Source organism: Eublepharis macularius, chromosome 14 (genome assembly GCF_028583425.1).
Source record: "Eublepharis macularius isolate TG4126 chromosome 14, MPM_Emac_v1.0, whole genome shotgun sequence".
Classification (NCBI taxonomy): domain Eukaryota; kingdom Metazoa; phylum Chordata; class Lepidosauria; order Squamata; family Eublepharidae; genus Eublepharis; species Eublepharis macularius.
The window spans coordinates 60,972,666-60,991,330 of record NC_072803.1 but is presented as its reverse complement, the minus strand read 5'-3'; the positions used below and the strand labels follow the sequence as shown (position 1 = coordinate 60,991,330).

Here is an 18,665-nt window from a genome sequence, read left to right as displayed (position 1 = left end):
TGGGAAAAGTTCAGTTGGAGGGCATAGAATACAGCCCCAAATAAGGTATCTTGAGTCTGAAAAACAAAATCAAAACAACAGGAGTGAGAAATCTGATTGAAAATTTCCCTGCTTCTGAGCTTTCATGGTCTGTCCTTTCAAGGCTAAGGCCTAGAGACCTCTGAGGAGGTCTCATTTTAGGGTTCTCCAAATTTTGAATAAATGGAGCTGGCTTATAAAAATGCCAGACCACCGATTTCATCTAACGCCAAGATCTCAGGGTGCAGAACCACATGCACTTACTTGGATGTATAGTCCACTGAACTCTTTCTTCCAAGGAAACTTGCCTAGGATTGGGACTGAAGAATTGCAACATACGGACTGGCTGAAGCATAGCATTAAATGCCTACTTTGGAGGTTGTGAAAGAGGAGCCGCCCGCCTGACTTTTTTTTTTTTAAGACACCCTGCACTATGAGGAATGAACTCCGCTCCATCACCATTAACTACCCTTCCTCCTGCCCTCCCCCAAATTAAGCTTTGCTTGCGGGGAAATGGTATAAAAGTAGCAAAGACTAGTAACCTGATCCCGAAGAATACACCAGCCTCTGGCTGAAGCTCTAACTTCTTAAATGTACAGCACACACCATCTGCCTCACGGCTTGAGAGCAGATGGAATTGTTTGGGACCTATAAGAGACAGTAAAGCTTTGGTAGATGTTTTCTCCTGGGGGTTTTGTAATAGTCCCAGGAGACTTCTGATACCAACAGCAAACTAGGCCAGTAGTTTTAAATTTACTGAAGTGTGAATCAGCATGGCCAAGTCAGGAGTCTGAAGGAGACAGTTTCTGTGCAAGATAGTGTTGAAAGAAAGCCATTCTCACAACTGTATTTACATGATCTTCAAATAACAGTACAGTTCCTGAACTCTTCACAGCATTTATCTTGTTCAATGCTGCTTTATCCAAACTGAGCAGAACAATCCCTTTCAGATGTCCTGTCTTCCCAACCAGCATCTGCCTCAACTTGCATGACTTCAGTTTTACCTTGTTATCCCTCAGCCTCCAGAGACATGGGCCTAAGTTGGAGATGGCTGCTTTTGGTGGTTTAGCTAAAGAACGATGGAGTTTGGTGCCATCAGTATCCTGCTAATGTCCAACCCCAAAGTTGCAGATGATCTCTTTTAAAGATCTAACATATAAGTTCAAAAAAGTTGGTGAAAGGGGCAAACACAGGACCGCTTCATAGACTCCAGGTCATTAACCGTGGCTTTCTAGATCCACACAGATTAGAAAGACTGAAATCAATTTAACATGATAACTCTTAAGCCTGTTGGGGTTTCCGTGGCAGCGCAGCTCAACATCAATATCCAGCAGTTCCCTCTGTTATAAGCCAAAGAGATCCCAGAGGCTCAACACATTTTCTTTGCCCAATCACAACCAGAGCAATTAAACCAACCTCCCTCCCAAAATCAGACTGAAAAGGGTCAAGGACATTTGGTTTTTGATTCCCTGAAACCTCTTTTACGTGCTGCTGATTTTGACAGCCTGCTGTTCCTACCTTTCTACTGTTCTCAATCTTCTACATTAAAAAAAAAACACCTATGGTTTACAATTTATAAAGTTTTAATTTCATGCAGTAAGCCAGTTTCTGTGTTATCTGTAGGACAGAAAGGCAGGGTATGTCTTTCTAGAGACCCGGAAAAGGCGTTGAACCTTTAGGAATAAGCATTGTCCAATTAGCACTAATCACATTGGCTGCTTCCACACACGTTGGATAATCCACTTTCAATATTCTTTAGTGAACATTTGGAACGGCTTTTCCATGTGTGGAACAAAAAATCCACTTCCAAAGGATTGCTAAAGTGCATTGAAAGTGCATTATTCAACGTGTGTGGAAATGGCCATTGTTTAAAATATATTTGTCCCAAAGCGCTCTCTCTCTCTCTCTCTCTCTCTCTCCATTAAAAAGAAAAGAGGGACAGGGCTTAATCAGAGAGAGAGAGCAGAAATATTCAGACTGCTCTCTTCAGTGTCACACACTGTCATTGTTACTTCACATTGCAAGAGCAGGAATTTCTTTCTACATGCAGACACCCCCCTCCTCCCTATTTTGCTGCTGCCTTTGTTCCGATGGAAGAAAGCATTGACTCATACAGAGACACAACAGGCAGCCGAGTTTTCTCCTGCCTCTTTCTAGAAATAGCAGTTGAATAATCCAGTTAAAACCTGATGCAGAAAGGGGGGAATTACCCCCCTTCCCTACTTTTCTAATGGAGGGTGACTGAAAGGCTATTTGGCAAAAGAAGGGAGGAAGAAGAAAGTAGAATATGCTATAAGGGAAGGGGTAGACAGGATCAGGACCAGGGGGCCCAATGCTACCTCCTGGAGAGGGAGAGGGGAAGACATTTATGCTGCTGCCTCATGGTGGTATACCCTCCCGCGGGGCTCTTTTTCTGGGAAAAGAGGTGGTGGAACTCAGTGGGTTGCCCTCAGAGAAAATGGTCGCATGGCCGGTGGCCCCGCCCCCTGATCTCCAGGCAGAGGGGAGTTGAGATGGCCCTCTGCACCGCTGAGCGGTGCGGAGGGCAATCTCAACTCCCCTCTGTCTGGAGATCAGGGGGCGGGGCCACCAGCCATGTGACCATTTTCAAGAGGTTCCGGAACTCCTTTCCCCCGCGTTCCCCTTGAAAAAAAGCCCTGCCCTCCCGAATGTTGGGGCCTGGCAGCTGCTTTTGATACTGATCTGTGACAATGGCCCTGTTGCACTTTCAAGGTTATCTGTGCCACCATAAGGACTAGAAGCTTGAAGAATAAATGAAAGCTAAGATATTTGGCTTCACTGTTCTTTTACGCTTCAGCCACCACGTTATACCAGCCCTGTAGCAGCAGACATTGCCCCTGTACTTTAAAAGAACAGCAAATGCTGGCCGTTTTAAGAGCTGGATTCTGTTCTTCCAGCACCACGTGCTGCGCTTCTTCGGAGCTCATTCAGAAACGGAGGCCGTGCGTTCTCTTGGTTGCCTCAGACAGATCTCTCGTCCGACCCTGGCTTTTTAGCCTGCTGGCCGAACGATACGGCAGCAGGATGGCTTCGTGCCAATATTTGCCTTTGCAATAATGGTAAGCAGATGGGCAAGGAATTATGTGTGCACGGAGAAGGCTAATTAGGGAAAGATACTGTCGGGAGTATCTTGGGCTTGTTAATGTATTGGTCACCACCAGCCCATTTGCCAGCATTCTCATTAAAACACAGATTGCCCCCAGCTTTACCTCTCGCTGTGACATGCATGAGGTAAGGTGACTCTTGGCTTCTTACAAGCCTCTTTCTTTTCCATTAAGCAACGTGCATTTTGTTCCCTCCAGAAACAACTAAAAATATGACATTTGCATCTGCTAAAAATCTATGTGTTTACCTCTGAAATTCTGGGCACGACATCCCGAAAATCTTGGCTGTGGCTTGTAGGGGGTTCAGATTTTCTAGGCCTTCTGGCCTCAGAGATGTACTTGGAAGTGTTTGGGTGTGGTGGGTGAATTTTCAGGAAAACGGTTGAATGGACTTTTCCATTTGCTCCTGTGCTGTGAGAAGCTTCTCCCCCTTCCCCTTCTCGAGCCGAATCTTGCTAAAGAGAGTGTGCAAATGTCATAGGCTAGTCTGATTGTGTCCATCCTACATAAACTTGAAACGCTCTGTGTTTAATCTGAAAAGCTCAAAATGACCTGGAAAAATGTGGTGTTTTGTGTGTGTGTGTGTGCGTGTCCTACAAAGGAGGTTGCAGGGAAAACAGTCTGTTGCCCTTAATGGGCATTGTTGGGATTTGAACAGATATTTCATTAATAAGTCTTGTTCCCTCCTTGCGTGCTTCCCCCCTTTTCAGCAATTGTGTTGAAGACTAGAAGCTTTAAAGTAAGGAGAAAGGAATCAGGGAGGGACTATGACTCAATGACCGAGCAAGTGCTTTGCAACAGGAAGTGCCAGGTTCAGTCCCTGCAATGAAATGCTGAGCAGGTGATGGGAAAAGGCCTTTCTGTGCCTGAGACCCTGGACAGCTGCGGCCAGTCAGAACAGACAATATTGAGCTAGATGGACAAAGGGCCTCCGTTGGCATATCGCAGCCTCATATGTTCATAGTGAAATGGACAGATGCGTGTGTGTATGCGGCAAAGAGTCCGTGGCTCAGTGGTAGGTCCTGCCCTGTGCTTTGCATTTGGACAGCTCCAGCTGCATTTAAGGGATCTTGGCTAGAAGATGTTGGAAAAGACACTTCTTTGCCCGCTATCTTACAGAACCACCGTGGGCCAGACTAGGTACTGGGCCAGGCAGGCCCAGGTCTGACTCTTGATCTAAGACAGCTTTGTGTGTTCATATTCAGTGGAGGTTCTTGTGAGTCAGTGGCCTAAATCTTTTGGACCAACAGAGCGCCGAACCAAATGCCAATCCAAACAGGGTGACGGTGGATAATGGCAAGCAGCCAAGGTGCCAAAATGCAAGAACAGGAGCTGTGGGGCATGTGGTTGCACTTTGTACTTCAAGTTCTTTCTCTCTCCTTTCAGGGTAATGACCAGATTCGATTTGAGCTCACTTATTATGCTCTTTGCCCTAAGATCAAGGTAAGGAGCTATATGGGTTGGATTCATATGATCATTTATCACATTACCATGTGTGGAAAGAATGGGAATGCCTCTTCTAGGATAACCTTTCATGCTCTATTATAGGTACTTCCAGGGCTTTTTTTCAGCAGGAACATGGTGGAATGGACTTCCGGAACCTCTTGAAAATGGTCACGTGGCTGGTGGCCCCGCCCCCTGATCTCCAGACTCGACGGCGCGGAGGGCAATCTCAACTCCCCTCTGTCTGGAGATCAGGGGGCAGGGACACCAGCCACCTGACCATTTTCTCCGAGGGCAACCCACTGAGTTCCACCACCTCTTTTACCAGAAAAAAGGCCCTCCTTCTATCAAACTATGGTCAACTTTTAAGACCAGAGACACCTTTTAAATTGATTGGTCATGGCAACTCTGGGCTTGCCCAAAGGTGATGATGTGTAGTTGAGTTTTCACTAGATTTGATTGTGATTTTGAGTCAACCCACCTGTGCATAATTATGGTTGCCCTGTAAGTAGTGTGCCTTATGAAAAGATCCCCTCTGTGGCACCAGATACAGGTAGTAGCAAAGTGGAACCCTTTTAACTGTGCAGAGGTTGCTAAATCTTGAGATTTGGTAGCCTTCTTTTGCCAAAGGGTAGCGAAGTCCTGACTGGAGCCTCCAAGAGTTCAAGACTGAGGGGGAAAGACTGAGGAGCAGGCAGGTGTTTTGTTTCTTCATTACAGGGCCAGATTGACGGGGGGGGCAGGGGGCAGTCTGCCCCCGGCACCATCAAAGAGGGGGCGCCGGGCACAGCTGCCAGCCCCTGGGAGTGCATGGGCAGCTGAGCAGAGGGCAGTGGGAGCCTGCCCACGCCATTTGCCTGCCACAAGAGCAGGGGGTGCGTGGCAAGCCTGCCGCCCTGTTGGTGTGCCACCTGCATGGCAAGCCGGCTGCCCCGGTGCACCGCGGAGCTGGTGGCAGCAGCTTGGGTGGCTGGGAGGCCACCCGCGCCATTCACCTGCCCCACAGGACAGGGGGTCCACGGCAAGCCGGCCGTCCCCTCAGCAGGCCAGGTGAACAGCACAGGCGGCCTCCCAGCCACCCGCGCTGCTGCCACCAGCTCCATGGTGCACCAGGGCAGCCGGCTTGCTGCACAGGGTGGCGCACTCCACAGTGCGTGATGACATCATGGTAGTGACATCATTACGCAGTGCTGGGATGATGATGTCACTGGCCTTGCGTGCACACGCAAGGCCAGACTTAGGTTGCCCTGGGCGCCAGCCACCCTAGATCCGGCCCTGCTTCATTGTGGTGAAGGTTGCTCTGCCCTAAGTTTATTTCATTTATTTAAAGCATTTCCATGCCACCTTTCCACCCAAACAAGGACCTCAAACTGGTGAACATCAGGCATCAAACATTTAAAACATTAACACAATATTTAAAATGTATCTATAAATATTTAACAATAAAATCCACCATCCTGCTGCTTTCTCATGTGCATTTGAAAGAAGCCCGTGGATGATACAACTGTAGGATATGACACCTGTATTCATGTGAAAGGAGTTACAGACACGTTCTTGAGAAAGCAGCGGGAAACAAGGCAACAAGAAGCCAGGCCCCCCGTCGGACGGTGTCTGGAATGAGGAATTTCTCCTACAAGAAAGAGAGATATTATTGAACTGATTAATATTACTAAAGTATAACAATACAGGTGATCCTTTTATGATTGTGTATTTGGAAAAGTGACATTGTATGATTTGCATATGGTGAAGAGACTGATAAGTGGCTATAAATTCTAATGACTTGGGTTGAAATATTTGAACTGACAGTAAAAAGTATAAGCCGATAGATAGTTATGGGGGTGTTTTTCTTTTCATCAAAGCCTCCAGGTGGTGGCAGAATTACAGAATTACAAAAAAATTAAAGAACTACAAAAAATATCCCCAGTTGACAGGAATCAGTTCCCCTGGAGAAAATGGCTGCTTTTGGAGGGTGGACTCTATAGCATTATAACCTGCTGAGGCTCCTCCTGTTGCACAAAAGTGCTTCCCCTTTGCCCCTCCAATTCGCTGAGCAAAGAGAAGATGAGACAGATAAGGGCTGTTGTGACAAAAAAGTATATTTGCAAATATAAGGTACAGGCTTCAAGATGAGCTCAGAATGTACCCCCGAACAAAGGAGCACATGTTACTTTTAAGGGCTTGTGACATCATTTTGGAGAAACGAAAGTCACATTTAAAATAAGGCACCTGATCTCTTTTACACCTTTAGATTGGACTATTGTCCACCAGCTACCACCTGGAGGCTGGCAACCCTAGTGCTGAACAAGACAGGCCAGAGGTTTGTCTTGCTGTAAGGCAGTTCCATACGGTTATACCAACCAATTCTTTCCCACCCTTTCTACAGGTCATTGCTCCTTGGCGATTGCCAGAATTCTACAGCCGCTTCCGAGGGCGGAGTGATCTGATGGAATTTGCAAAGGTACCTGTCTCCTTCCCTCTTTTGGTGTTTCCCCAGTGGCTCTTGTCCCTGAGATTGCTGCGTGTCCTTTCCTACCCTGGCCTATTGCCCTCTGGATCCTCCTCAGACCGAAAGGTCCAACTCTAAAGCGGGAAGGAATTTGCTTCTGAAAATTCTCCCCAGCAAATTGTTCAAGATCCAGATCCGCAGAAGATTCATATCCACAGTCTGTTTTTGACCTTGGCCTGAATTCAATGATCACACAGACGCTTGTAGATGAAGATTTTTCTCACCTTCCTCAGCAGCCTCCTGAGTCTTCAGAAAATACGATGCACAGAGCTGTGGGAAACCCACAAACAAAATGTGATGGGGTACATGGGGATGCAATGAAGAGGTGGAGTGGGTGACGTAGCGTCTCCATGCTCTTCCGTTGATCTCTTATGCAAGAAGTTCCATGAATGCAAGAGGAAAATGGGGCAGTGATGCCGGATTCCCCTTCTTCAGAGCAGCCCTGGTGTCCTGTGGTCAGGGCTTTTTTTCAGCTGGAACGTGGTGGAAAGGAGTTCCTGCACCTCTTCAAAACGGTCACATGGCCGGTGGCCCCGCCCCCTAATCTCCAGACAGAGAGGAGTTGAGATTGCCCTCCGCGCCGCGCCGCTCCGCTCCAGTGGTGCAGAGGGTATTCTAAACTCCCCTCTGTCTGGAGATCAGGGGGTGGGGCCACCAGCCATGTGACCATTTTCACCTAGGGTGATTAAACTTTAAAAAACTCCCCCTTGTTCCAGCTGACCCAAAGTGACAGCATTGTGCGGTCCTGAGATCCAGCACCTCTTTTCCCAGAAAAAAAAGCCCTGCTTGTGATGTTTTGTCTGTGAGATTCTTGTCAGTCTAACAGGACTGCTGCGGAAAGAGGCAGGTGGGAAAGATCCATGGCTGGCAGTGCCTTTTGTTTCTGGCTCATAGGATCCAGCCCATCGGGCAGTGTTTGAGTTCAGAGCTTGATGCTTGCCGGTTGGTGTTCGGCAAGACTTGCGCACTGAGCTGGTGAGTGCTCAGTGGTGTGGCACCGTGGTGCTGAGAATTCAGCTGTATTTGATAGCTCACTCTTCAGTGGGGCGCATGTCTCCTGCAGGCGAGAACAGTTGCCACTTGCACCTGTGGGAGAAGGTGAAGCGGCCAGTCTGGTTTACTGGGAACAGGCGAGGAATACCACTTTTGAACTCTCCCATATTTTTAAAAGGGAAAACTTAGCACAGCGTGGAGGAAGGTTGTCATCCAACCCAACTCTTATGGCTTAGCTACTTAATATGTTGTTCCGGGGTTCCTGCCCAACTTCCTCTCAACCGGATGCGTGCTGGCAGTTCCCGGGATGCAACTCAATCCCCAGGAATGTGGGACCCAGTTTGATTGGGGGCCGTGGTGTGCAGGGAGATCACTTTACACGTTACTTCTTTTTCAAGTTTGCCATGCCAGTCAACCTGTGCTCTGGGGAGGAATATACAGAAGGAATGGCTTCCATTAAAAAAGAAGAGCACAAATGGGCTCAAAAAGCTACTGCTGGGGGAAGGAGAGCTTCTGTTTTTCTCCCAAGCCTTTTTTCCTTGTGCAATAGCAGTGCGTGCGTGCGTGCGTGCGTGCGTGTGTGTGTGTGTGTGTGAGAGAGAGAGAGAGAGAGTTGTATTGTGTGTATTGTGTGCACTTGTGGCAGCAGAAACAGGAAAAGTGTCCCCTAACCCTGCACTGTTTTTGCATGGGGGGAAAAACTAGGGAGAAAGGCAGGCGCGCTACCTCTCCTTGCAGCAGCTTTACAAGCCCATTTATGTTCTTGTTTTAAAAAATTGAAGACATTCCCCGGAGCTGTTGTGTGACAGCGCAGCGCATGGGTTGGCTGTGTGGCAAACTCATAAAAGATATAATGTATGTAGAGTTATCCTTACCTGTCCCCCCACTCCCATGCCATACCCTAACCTGAAACACACCAGGGAGCTGCTATTTACCCGATTTCACATTGCACCAATGGCATTTCTGATGGGCTACACCTAAATTTCCCCAATGGGGCAAACAGCAACTTACTGAAGCCATTTTAGGTCAGGACAATGGCAGATGGGGAGGGGGGGTCTTCCCTACTCCCCTTTTCACACATGTGGCCCACATCCAATTTGGGTTGCCAGCTCTGGGCTGCGAAATTCTGGAAAGTTTGGAGGTGGAGTCTAGGGGTGGAGTTGGGGGAGGGAGTGCAGCAGGGATTTGATTTAGGGTTGCCAACTCTGGGGTGGGAAATTCCTGGAGATTTGGGGGTGGTGCTGAGGAAGGCATTTGGGGGGGGGTGCTCCCCAGGGTTTAATTCCATTGAGTCCACCCTCCAGAGCAGCCATTTCCTCCCAGGGAATTGATCTATGCAGCCTGAAGATTAGTTGGAATTATAGGAGCTCTTCAGGCCTCATCCGGAGGTTGAATTAGGCCTCCTGTATCTGCAAATCCAGTTGCACCAGGAATTTCAGTTGGGATGGGCCCAACAACAATATATTACCTGTTTAGACTCTTTTTGTGCTAACAGGGTGTGTACTGGCACTTGACCTTGCTGGGAAAATTCCTGGTGGTGGGCCATTGATGGGGGCCGGCATAGACCGCCAAGGGGAAACTGAGTCACACAGCCTCCACAGTACTAGTAGCACCCCCGAGGGCACTTGGCTCAGGCTGTTTCAATGTCCCAATTTGCCCCTGTACCCCAGTTTTGTCCTTGCATGGAGTTTTACACATAGGACAGCAATGTAACGTTTGATCCTCCCCTCCTCTGCACCTGCAGTTTGAAGTGGTACAGTCCTCAGAAGAATAAGTTGCTAAAATGTTGAGGCAGCAGCGTGGCTTGCACCACGTCTGATGGCGGGGGGGGGATCATGGACCATCACACTTTGCATAGCAAGCAAAGAGAGGACGTAGAACCGTTCTCCCTGGTGTGCTAGTTTTCTGTTTTCAGGGAGTTTTTGTATGTAAAGGAATGCTGAAAGCTGGAATTCCCTTCCTGCATTCTCTTGCAACCCATCCTAGCACTTCAGGGTCGGATCACCTCATACTTCTGTACTGAGCGAACCAGGCCTCAATCTATCTTCGTGTTGCCACAGGATGGCAGGCTGCAGGTCTTTGCCCAGGAGGAGGGCAAAGACCAGTGAAACCAGTCTAGAGGTGCTTGGGCAATGCACTGCAGTCTCTTGAGCGTGCCTGAAGAAAGACCTAAAAAGGGCTTTCAAAAATCACCCATTTTCCCTTTCCTCTCTGCTGAGGCAACATGCGATTTCTTCCCCCCTTCTTTCTTTGCAACGACCCTTTAATTTTCTAACCTTAAAGGGCACTTTGGATTTCGCTCCACACAATCTCGCCCGCTCGTTACTGTGGCAATTACAGCCACCCCTGCGGGAGGGCTTCTGCTCTATCGTCTTGGGGGTGGGAGGATATCCCCCCCTTTCTTCTTCTTTTTTTAAAAAAATGCCCCATAATTATCTAGATGTTAATTGTAAGCCACTTTAAAGGGAGAAACTTGTCCCACCTGAATGGCTTGTGTGATTATCAAAGTAAAAGCATATTCTCTCAGTTTTCCATGCCCTTTACTCCCCCCCCTTTCTTTTTCTTTCTTTATTTTTTTGAAGAACAAGTTGCAATAAAACATATTAGAAGTTTTGCATCGGTTCCTTCAATGCCCACCGGGGGACCTTTCTTTTCAACGACTTTAAGGAAATGCTTGACAACTGGGCTCAATCAATCAAAAGGAAAAGAGCAGCTATGTGTATAAACCAGAAAATTGCTTGAGTTCCCCCCCCCTTTGTCTTTTTTTTAAAAAAAATAGCTGCCATCTAAAGCAGGCCAGATAATATCTGTAAAGCCGAGGAGCTGAGTCGCAGGCAGTGTACTGCATGGGGTGCTAAGTATGGTGGAGGCCGCTGTGTCCCGTTTACACACAAAAAAGCCCCCAAATGCTTGTGTTTTGAGGCTTGTATTTTGCCATCTGTTATTTGTTATTAAGAGGGGAATTTACAAGTGTCTCCCATATGTTGCCAAACAAATTGTCAAATAGGCGAGTTATTAAGATCGCTGGTTTTTTGTACTTTTTTTACTATATGGAAAATGGAACGTGTGTTTTCTCTTTTCTTTTTTATGAAAAAGGCCTCAACAGCTATGGGATGGAGTGGGGGTGGGGGCACTGCTTAAAGCAATTAGGGTAGAATAAGGAGGTGTTTTAGAGACCATTCAAGCCACTGCCTTGTGCGTCTGCATGGGGGGGGGGCGTTGTTTAATGGAAAAACGAATGGGCTTTTTTGTACTCATTCTTCACCATAACACCATTCTTAGATTCTAGGCACAGATGAGAGGCTTTTGGAGACCAGGCAGGGGCATTGTAGAGCTGCAGGAGACACCTTCATTTCTCTCCCCCCCCCCACCTTGGTCAAACTGATTTAGCAAGTTTTTATACTCGGAGAAAGCTGGAAGTAGCTCCCCATGTTGCTCGGGCTTGGGAATATTTTGCTGTGACTGAAAGTACTGTGTAGTATTCATGCGGAACAACGTGCCATTCCTCCCCCCCACCCTCCATAAGCACAGCAGTGCCTGTTTGTGAACTATTTTAAAAAGACTCATGCAAACACCTGTCTGTTCACACATAGGTCTTTTGAAGAAGGGGATAAACTGAACAGACCTGGTGGTGCTGGAAATTGCCATCAAGTCGCAAGTGGCTACGGCAGGGTTTTCTAGGCAAGGTGGTTTCAGAGGTGGTTTGCCATAGCGACCCTAGGCTTCCTTGATGGTGGCCGTTCCTACACGTCTTACTTTCTGCTGGAACATCGCGGAAGACAGCGTCTTTGCGTGCAAAATTGCGCCAGGAAGACGCTGTCATCCGGGATTTTTGCACAAAATCGCATCTTTCTGGCGCGATTTCACATGAGAAGATGATGTCTTCCGTGATGTTCCGGCAGAAGGTAAGATGTGTGGAGACGGCAAGGGGCTGTTCTTTGATTGTGGCAGTTCTTTGACTGGCAGAAATAAATGCCAGCTTCTTCTTGTACCAACAGGTGTTCTTTTCTGCAGGAGGGCATAAAAGTTTGGCCATACAGTGAACTTGCTGTACAGATTAATGCTCGGATCTTTCTACAGATACATACACATTTCCAAATTGAACTGAGCCCAGGTCCGATGGGTTTTCCCAAATTCCAGGAAAATGCAGCTGCACACCTTGTTTCCCCTTTGTGGCCGTTGCAAAACTATCCCACCCTCTTGCCAAGAACAATGCTTCAAGATTTTTAAAAAGAAGTGACTTTAAGAAAAAACTGCAGGATGAGTGTTTAAAAAAGGATAGAGGCACATTTGTACAAAAAAGATTCAAAAGCCGTAAGTCTGACCAGGTCATGAAGGAGAGGCAAACATCCAATGCTCGAGTCAGATCTAGTTACATGTGTATCAGCAGAGGAACAAGGGTGGAGAGAAGCAGAGATAGCCTGGAAGCAGAAAAATTCTGACCCCCTCCTGAAGGGGGGTACATCTGTCTTCCCCCTATGCTTAGTTTCCCCCACCCCACCCTACTCTGCTATGTTCCTGCGCTGCTCACCCCACAAGTGTAAAATATCCACAGGGTTTATTTACAAGCAATCTGAGCCAATTTATACATTTAGCTGAACCTGAATGGAGAAATGTTCCCTGGACTGTACCACTTCAGGCTGCCTGTGGGAGAGTATACATGCCTCCACTCAGGGCTTTTTTTCTGGGAAAAGAGGTGGTAGAACTCAGTGGGTTGCCCTCAGAGAAAATGGTCACATGGCTGGTGGCCCCGCCCCCTGATCTCCAGACAGAGGGGAGTTTTGATTGCCCTCCGCGCCACGGAGTGGAGGGCAATCTAAACTGCCCTCTGTCTGGAGATCAGGGGGCGGGGCCACCAGCCATGTGACCATTTTCAAGAGGTTCCAGAAATCTGTTCCACCACGTTCCAGCTGAAAAAAAGTCCTGCCTGCACTCCAGAAAACAAAGCAACTCCCTGGCCATTTTCACACTGCTTACCAGCCACGGAACCTCGTGCCAAGCTCCCGGAACAACAGCGTCTTTCTGGCGCGATTTCACGCGAGAACTGTTCTCACATGAAATTGCAGCTGGAAGACGCTGTCGTTCCAGGAGCTTGGCGCGAGGTTCTGTGGCCAGTAAGCAGTGTGAAAACGGCCAGGGTTATGGCTGTCAGGATAAAATGGAGATGGGGACAATGTTATTGTACATAATTTTGAGTCCATGTTAAGGACTCGATATGGTGGCTGTGCTTTTTTTGTTTAATATGGAAGTATTCAGATATGCAAATCCGTTCCCTCCTGCTGTAGCTTGCAGTGGTACAGCCCAGGACAACCTCATGCGATTCTTTTGAAAGCATCAACTGATGTGAAGTGGTCCAGTGGGGGGCTTGCTTCCAAGTAGATCTACTAGCAGGGAAAGGCTCCAATCTGCTGCTTCAAACGGCTGGCTGCATCCTTTCCCTTCCTCGTCGCCAGGCTCCTGCCACCTGAAAGAGCAGGCTTGGGCTCAGCTTGCCTTCAGACAGCCATAAAGACCCTGACTGACTCCCAAATTCTCACGTGAAAGATCTCTGCTGCTTGAGCAGGGCCGTTCCCTCATGTCAAACTGCTGAAGGCTCAGCAGCACCCAGGTCTAATTTGGCATCTTCACTTAAAAGCTCTGAGTAAGATTAGGGAAGAGAGAGGCCTCCCCTACAGGCTGCCTGTTGGAGGAAACAGAGCAATGGTATAGACCAATCATCCCTTTTGTGTAAGCTTAATAGGTTCCTAATAAGCTTTCTCTGACTTGGGATCTCTGTGGCTGGAGCTAAATGCCACAGAAGAGAGCCGACAGCAATGGCTACTCCACTGTCCAGAAAAGCCAGGCGTCTTGCATTCATCACAGGGCTGGCTAATCTATTCTGCCTGTTGCTACATACCCTTATTGCATTCCTTGCCTCAGTACCTTTGTTTCCTCCTAGGACCTGTTCCTGAAGGGTTGCTCACCTACCTTGCAGGGTTGGTGGTTGAGCTAGTTCCTTCTGTGCTGGTCTGTTTCTGGCCTTCTGCAGCCTCGTCAGCCTCATAATTAGGAAAGGAGCCAAAGTTGCACCCCATCTCCTCCTTTCGAGTGGGCGTGAGCCCCAAATAACCCTTCATGTAGGGGTCATTTCGTAGAAAAAAAGCTGCAGGAACTCATTAGCATAACTCATTAGCACAACTCATTTGCATATGCCACACCCCTTGACAGCACAAGAAGTATGTCATTAGCATAACTGATTTGCATATGCCACACACCCCTGACATCACCTATACTGCCTGTTTTGGACCCAATCCTGGCCATTCAGGGCTGCAATTGGGCCCAAAATGGCAAAAGGGGCTAAAATGGCCCAAACGGGGCCCAAAATGGTCAGGATTGGGCTGCTGCCGAGCGGGAGAGTGATCCACCACCTGTCAGAGGCCCAATCTGGGCCATTTCGGGACCAATCCTAGCTGTTTTGGGTCTGATCCTGGCCATTTTGGGCCTGAATTGGGCCGTTTTGGCCCCGATCCAGGCCGAAATGGGCCCCAAATGCCCCAAAATCAGGTGGGCGGGGCCACATGACATGTGACCTTTTTGGAGAACTACCGGAACTGCGTTCCTGCATGTTCCCCCTCAAAATGAGCCCTGCATGTACCCCAACTGCTCTTTCTTGGTTGTCAGGTAACAGGACTTTAAACTGGCCCTCAAGCCTCTCACAACTTCTGGGTCTGGTGAGGAACTCTTGTCAGACATTTGGGCCTCTGGTCTGAGACAGGGCGTTCCAGTCATCAAGGTGATGGTCAACTACCTTCTGAGCCCTGCCCTTACTGGTCAGTTGCTGCCAAGCCATCTGGGCCTCCTCTGGCCATGGCGGCCAAGGTGGTTTGCTCTGTCTGGTACCCTCTTTGAAGGCTCAGGGAGATCCCACACAGTGTTGTGTGTTTTTATTTATTCATTTATTAAAACAGGTTGAAAACCAGCATAGCGTAGTGGTTAGTGTCAGACTATGATCTGGAAGGCTTAGGTTGAAATCCTTGCTTTGCCATGGAAGCTTGCTGGATGACTTTGGGCCAGTCGCACCCTCTTAGCCTAGCCTACCTCACAGGATTGTTGTGCTGATAAAATGGAGGAGAATGATGTGAGCCACTTTGGGTCCCATTGGGGAGAATGGTGTGCATAAAGTAAACAAAATAAATAGAAATAAAATGTATGCTGCACACACTTACACACACCACCAACTATAGCAACTCACAATGTTTATGGTAGTGTACAAGTTGTGGGTATTGGACATATAGATCCAGATAGTTCCTAGCCATGAAATTCATGGTCTGGCCTTGAGCTGGTTGTTATCTCTTTGCCTATACCTCACCAGGTTGTTGTGAGGATGAAGTAGAGGAGAGGAGAGCCATGTATGCCACCATGAGCTCCTTGGAGGAATGATAAAATAAAAACTGGACAAATTAAGAGGTCTTTAAAGGGGGGCACACTCAGCCCTTAGGCTGAGAGAAGTCTGAGGGCCTAACTACAATACTTTGTTTCCAAGGCTGCCTCCGGCAGCGAGGCCAGGTCTCTTGCTTTGATGGGAAATTTCCTGCCCCAGGCCAGTTGTCCCCAATGCCTCTCAGCTATGTGGCAGGGGGAGGGGGAATTTCCAGGGGGACACCATGATGTCAACTCTAGTGCAGCCTGGAAATGACATCATGATGTCAGCTGATGCTCTAGCATTATCCCAAAACTCTGTGGTAAACCATAGAGTTTTGGACAAATACCAGTACTGCCCCCTATGTGATGACATTGCTTCCAGGTTGCTCTGGATATGTTGTGATTGTGTCCTCAGCTAGCTCTGCCCCCAAGGAAGCTTCCCACTAGTTGTTAGCCTGGGGCTAGAAACCCAGGTCCTACCAACCAGATGTGTGCTAGGAGTTCTGTGCTTGGAATGCTTTTTCCAAGGGCAGGGGAGTGGATTCCTCACGGGACCATGACAGATGGCACCACCCCCCTGCACCATCTTCCCTGACCTGAAACAGCGCCAGGAAGCCACTTACACATGCTGATAACCTACATGTGTACTGATGGGCTACACGCAAGTTGACCCAAAGGGGCAAATAGCACAGAACTCCTAGTGCATGTCTGGTTGACAAGACCTGGGCCGATTCCAGATGGCCCTCCCCATCCCGAAACATCGTGCGTCGTCGCACAGAAAATGCGAAATACCGCGTTTTCTCGCACGAGTTTTGCGCGACATCGCACAAAACTCACGCGAGAAAACGTGGTATTTCGCATTTTACGCGCGACAACGCGCGACGTTTCGGGACGGGGAGGGCCGTCTGGAATCGGCCCTGGGGTGGATTGGGGCAGACCCGTAAACTAGGTGTCATGGCTTGAGATGGTATGAAAGCCACAAACTTCCAGGGTCAAAGCCACGAATCCCAGATAGGTACACTCTTGCAACAACACTCTGTGACTCAGACATGCTCAGAATGAGGTCCATGGTGTTGAAATTCATTTTTACCTCCAGGCAAACACCTAGAAGAGTGTAATGGGCTGACGTGTGTGTGTGTGTGTGTGTGTCCGCGCGCGCGCCCTCGTGCCCCCAGTCTCCAGGGTGGGCCGAGGGAGGGAAGGTTGCTGTCATAAAGGGGGCATTAGCCTCCGCTACCCACCCTATGCTTAGTATGGCAGGCCATTCACTATAAACAAAGAAGTGCTTTAATTGACTAACAAGCTCTTGAAAGCTAATGGACCGGTCAGGAGCAGCCCGGCTGCTGAAGTGTGAATGGGGGCCCTTCTTTTCACTGGGTGCAGAGTTGTGGACTGTCCAGTGCTAGCTTGGTTTTGGTGGGTGGGCAGGAAAAGAGCACCAGGCAGTGGGTGTGTGGGTCTGCTTTTCACGAGCAAAAGGACATTATATCTTTCCTGTTCTGCTCCATCTTCTTGTTCAAAGTTGCACTTTTCCTTTCTCAGAATTCCAGTCTTCACACTCCGTAAATAAGACAACGAACATATGTCAAAAAGAAGGACCCGCCTGGGGTTGTTGTTTATTACCGAGGAAACAAGAATCTTGTGTGAAGATATCCTTGGAGGGAGGGATAAAAATCTACTAGAAAGTTAGACAGGTTGTCAGCACAGTGCTACAAAATTAAGACACCTTCATGTTTAACTAGGAACTGTTTACATACAAAACTATGGGAAGCTCCAAGGCAAAAGTTAGAATGTGCACACAACCATCAACATTTTGATTTTTCGTTTTGTCCATTTCAAATCTACTTTCTCCCACGTACAAGAGCGGCCAACTGGCTGTAGCTAAAAGCAGTTTGCACAGTGCTGTGGTAATCCTGCCAGGAAGAGCCCTGCTGGAAAATGCAATAAGACACAAAAGTTTTTCATTCTGTAGATCAGCAGGGCATCTTTTACATGGGAAGCTTAAAGCGGCTTTTGCTTCAGTCAGGTGTGCAACACAGATGTCAAACCTGCACTGGCAAGACTGCTCATTTGCATGACAAATGCCTCACCTCCTCCATGTTCTTTTCCACATGAACAGAAATCTTGCATCCGCCCCAAATAGCATGTGTGAGGCTCAGTGCTGATTTTAAACCTTGGCCGAATCCACACTACCATTGTTCTCGCGGCAGTTTTTCGCTTCCGCAGTGCCATTCCTTCATCTGTTCACACGCATCATCTCCGAAGCCGTCATTAATTCGGCATGGCGTCGCCACAGCCCATTGCACTTTCGCCGCGGGTTATCTTTTGACGAATAACTGCCCTCCGTTGAATTCCGAGCCTCTCTTGACCCGCCTCCCAATTAAGGAGTAATTCTCCGCCTTTGTCCCCACCCCTTTTTTAAAAAAATAAAAGAGTACCATGTCGATATGGCGACATCTTATCATATTAATCTCATTTTAAAAAAGCAGGCAGACCTCAAATATCAGAGGAACAATTTCATATGTTAATTCAATTTATATATTTGGGGGGGGCATCCACATGATACTGAAATCATGGCTCATGTTACGCCCCGACACGGACTGTGCCGACGAGTTAGGCACAGATGTCAATTTTCCAAAGACAAAATGAAGCTCTGCTGTGGGATGCTGCTGTAGGTGATAGTGACCGCTCACCCATTCCCGGATGATTTCAACCGGCATGCAGGCTGTGATGTTCTGAGCGCTCATCGTGTCTCAGGTGATTTTTAAAAATATATTATATTAATGGTGTCGTTGTACCATTGAACCAGGATGCTTACTCGTTGATATAGCGTCAATTTGTCCTTAAAAAACAACAACCGCGGGGCCATTCGGGTTTTTCCCGCCCCTTTACCGGTCTTTTTGAAAGGGGATGTGATCAACGGATTGCGCAGCAGAAGCGCTATTCAAAGGGTGATGTGGACAAACAAGCGAAGAACGCGCAATAACAGATGGAGCAATCATTGCACAAGAAAAGTGGGAGCTAAGGTAGTGTGGAATCGGCCCTTATGTTGGAAACAGGCAATTGGCCCAGCCTTTTCAGTGTTGATTTTTTTTAAAAAAAAAGCCATGCACCTTTCTTCCTTCTAGCTCTCTCTTTCCCCCAGCGTGGCTAAAACCTAATGCCTAACCATGTTTTGG

The 18,665-nt window shown here is 48.0% G+C and overlaps 1 protein-coding gene across 3 annotated transcripts in view; it reads left to right on the top strand.

Annotated features, from left to right (window-relative positions):
* ASS1 (argininosuccinate synthase 1) overlaps window positions 1-18,665 on the top strand; it is a 168,860-nt gene that overhangs the window by 34,944 nt on the left and 115,251 nt on the right. For all 3 annotated transcript variants that reach the window (XR_008598202.1, XM_054997683.1, XM_054997682.1), the window contains exons 5-6: window positions 4,530-4,586; window positions 6,970-7,044. Coding sequence is in view for 2 of the 3 variants with exons in the window: in XM_054997683.1 (XP_054853658.1) it covers window positions 4,530-4,586; window positions 6,970-7,044 (132 nt within the window). In the remaining variant the exon portion in view is untranslated. The remainder of the gene's footprint in view (window positions 1-4,529; window positions 4,587-6,969; window positions 7,045-18,665) is intronic.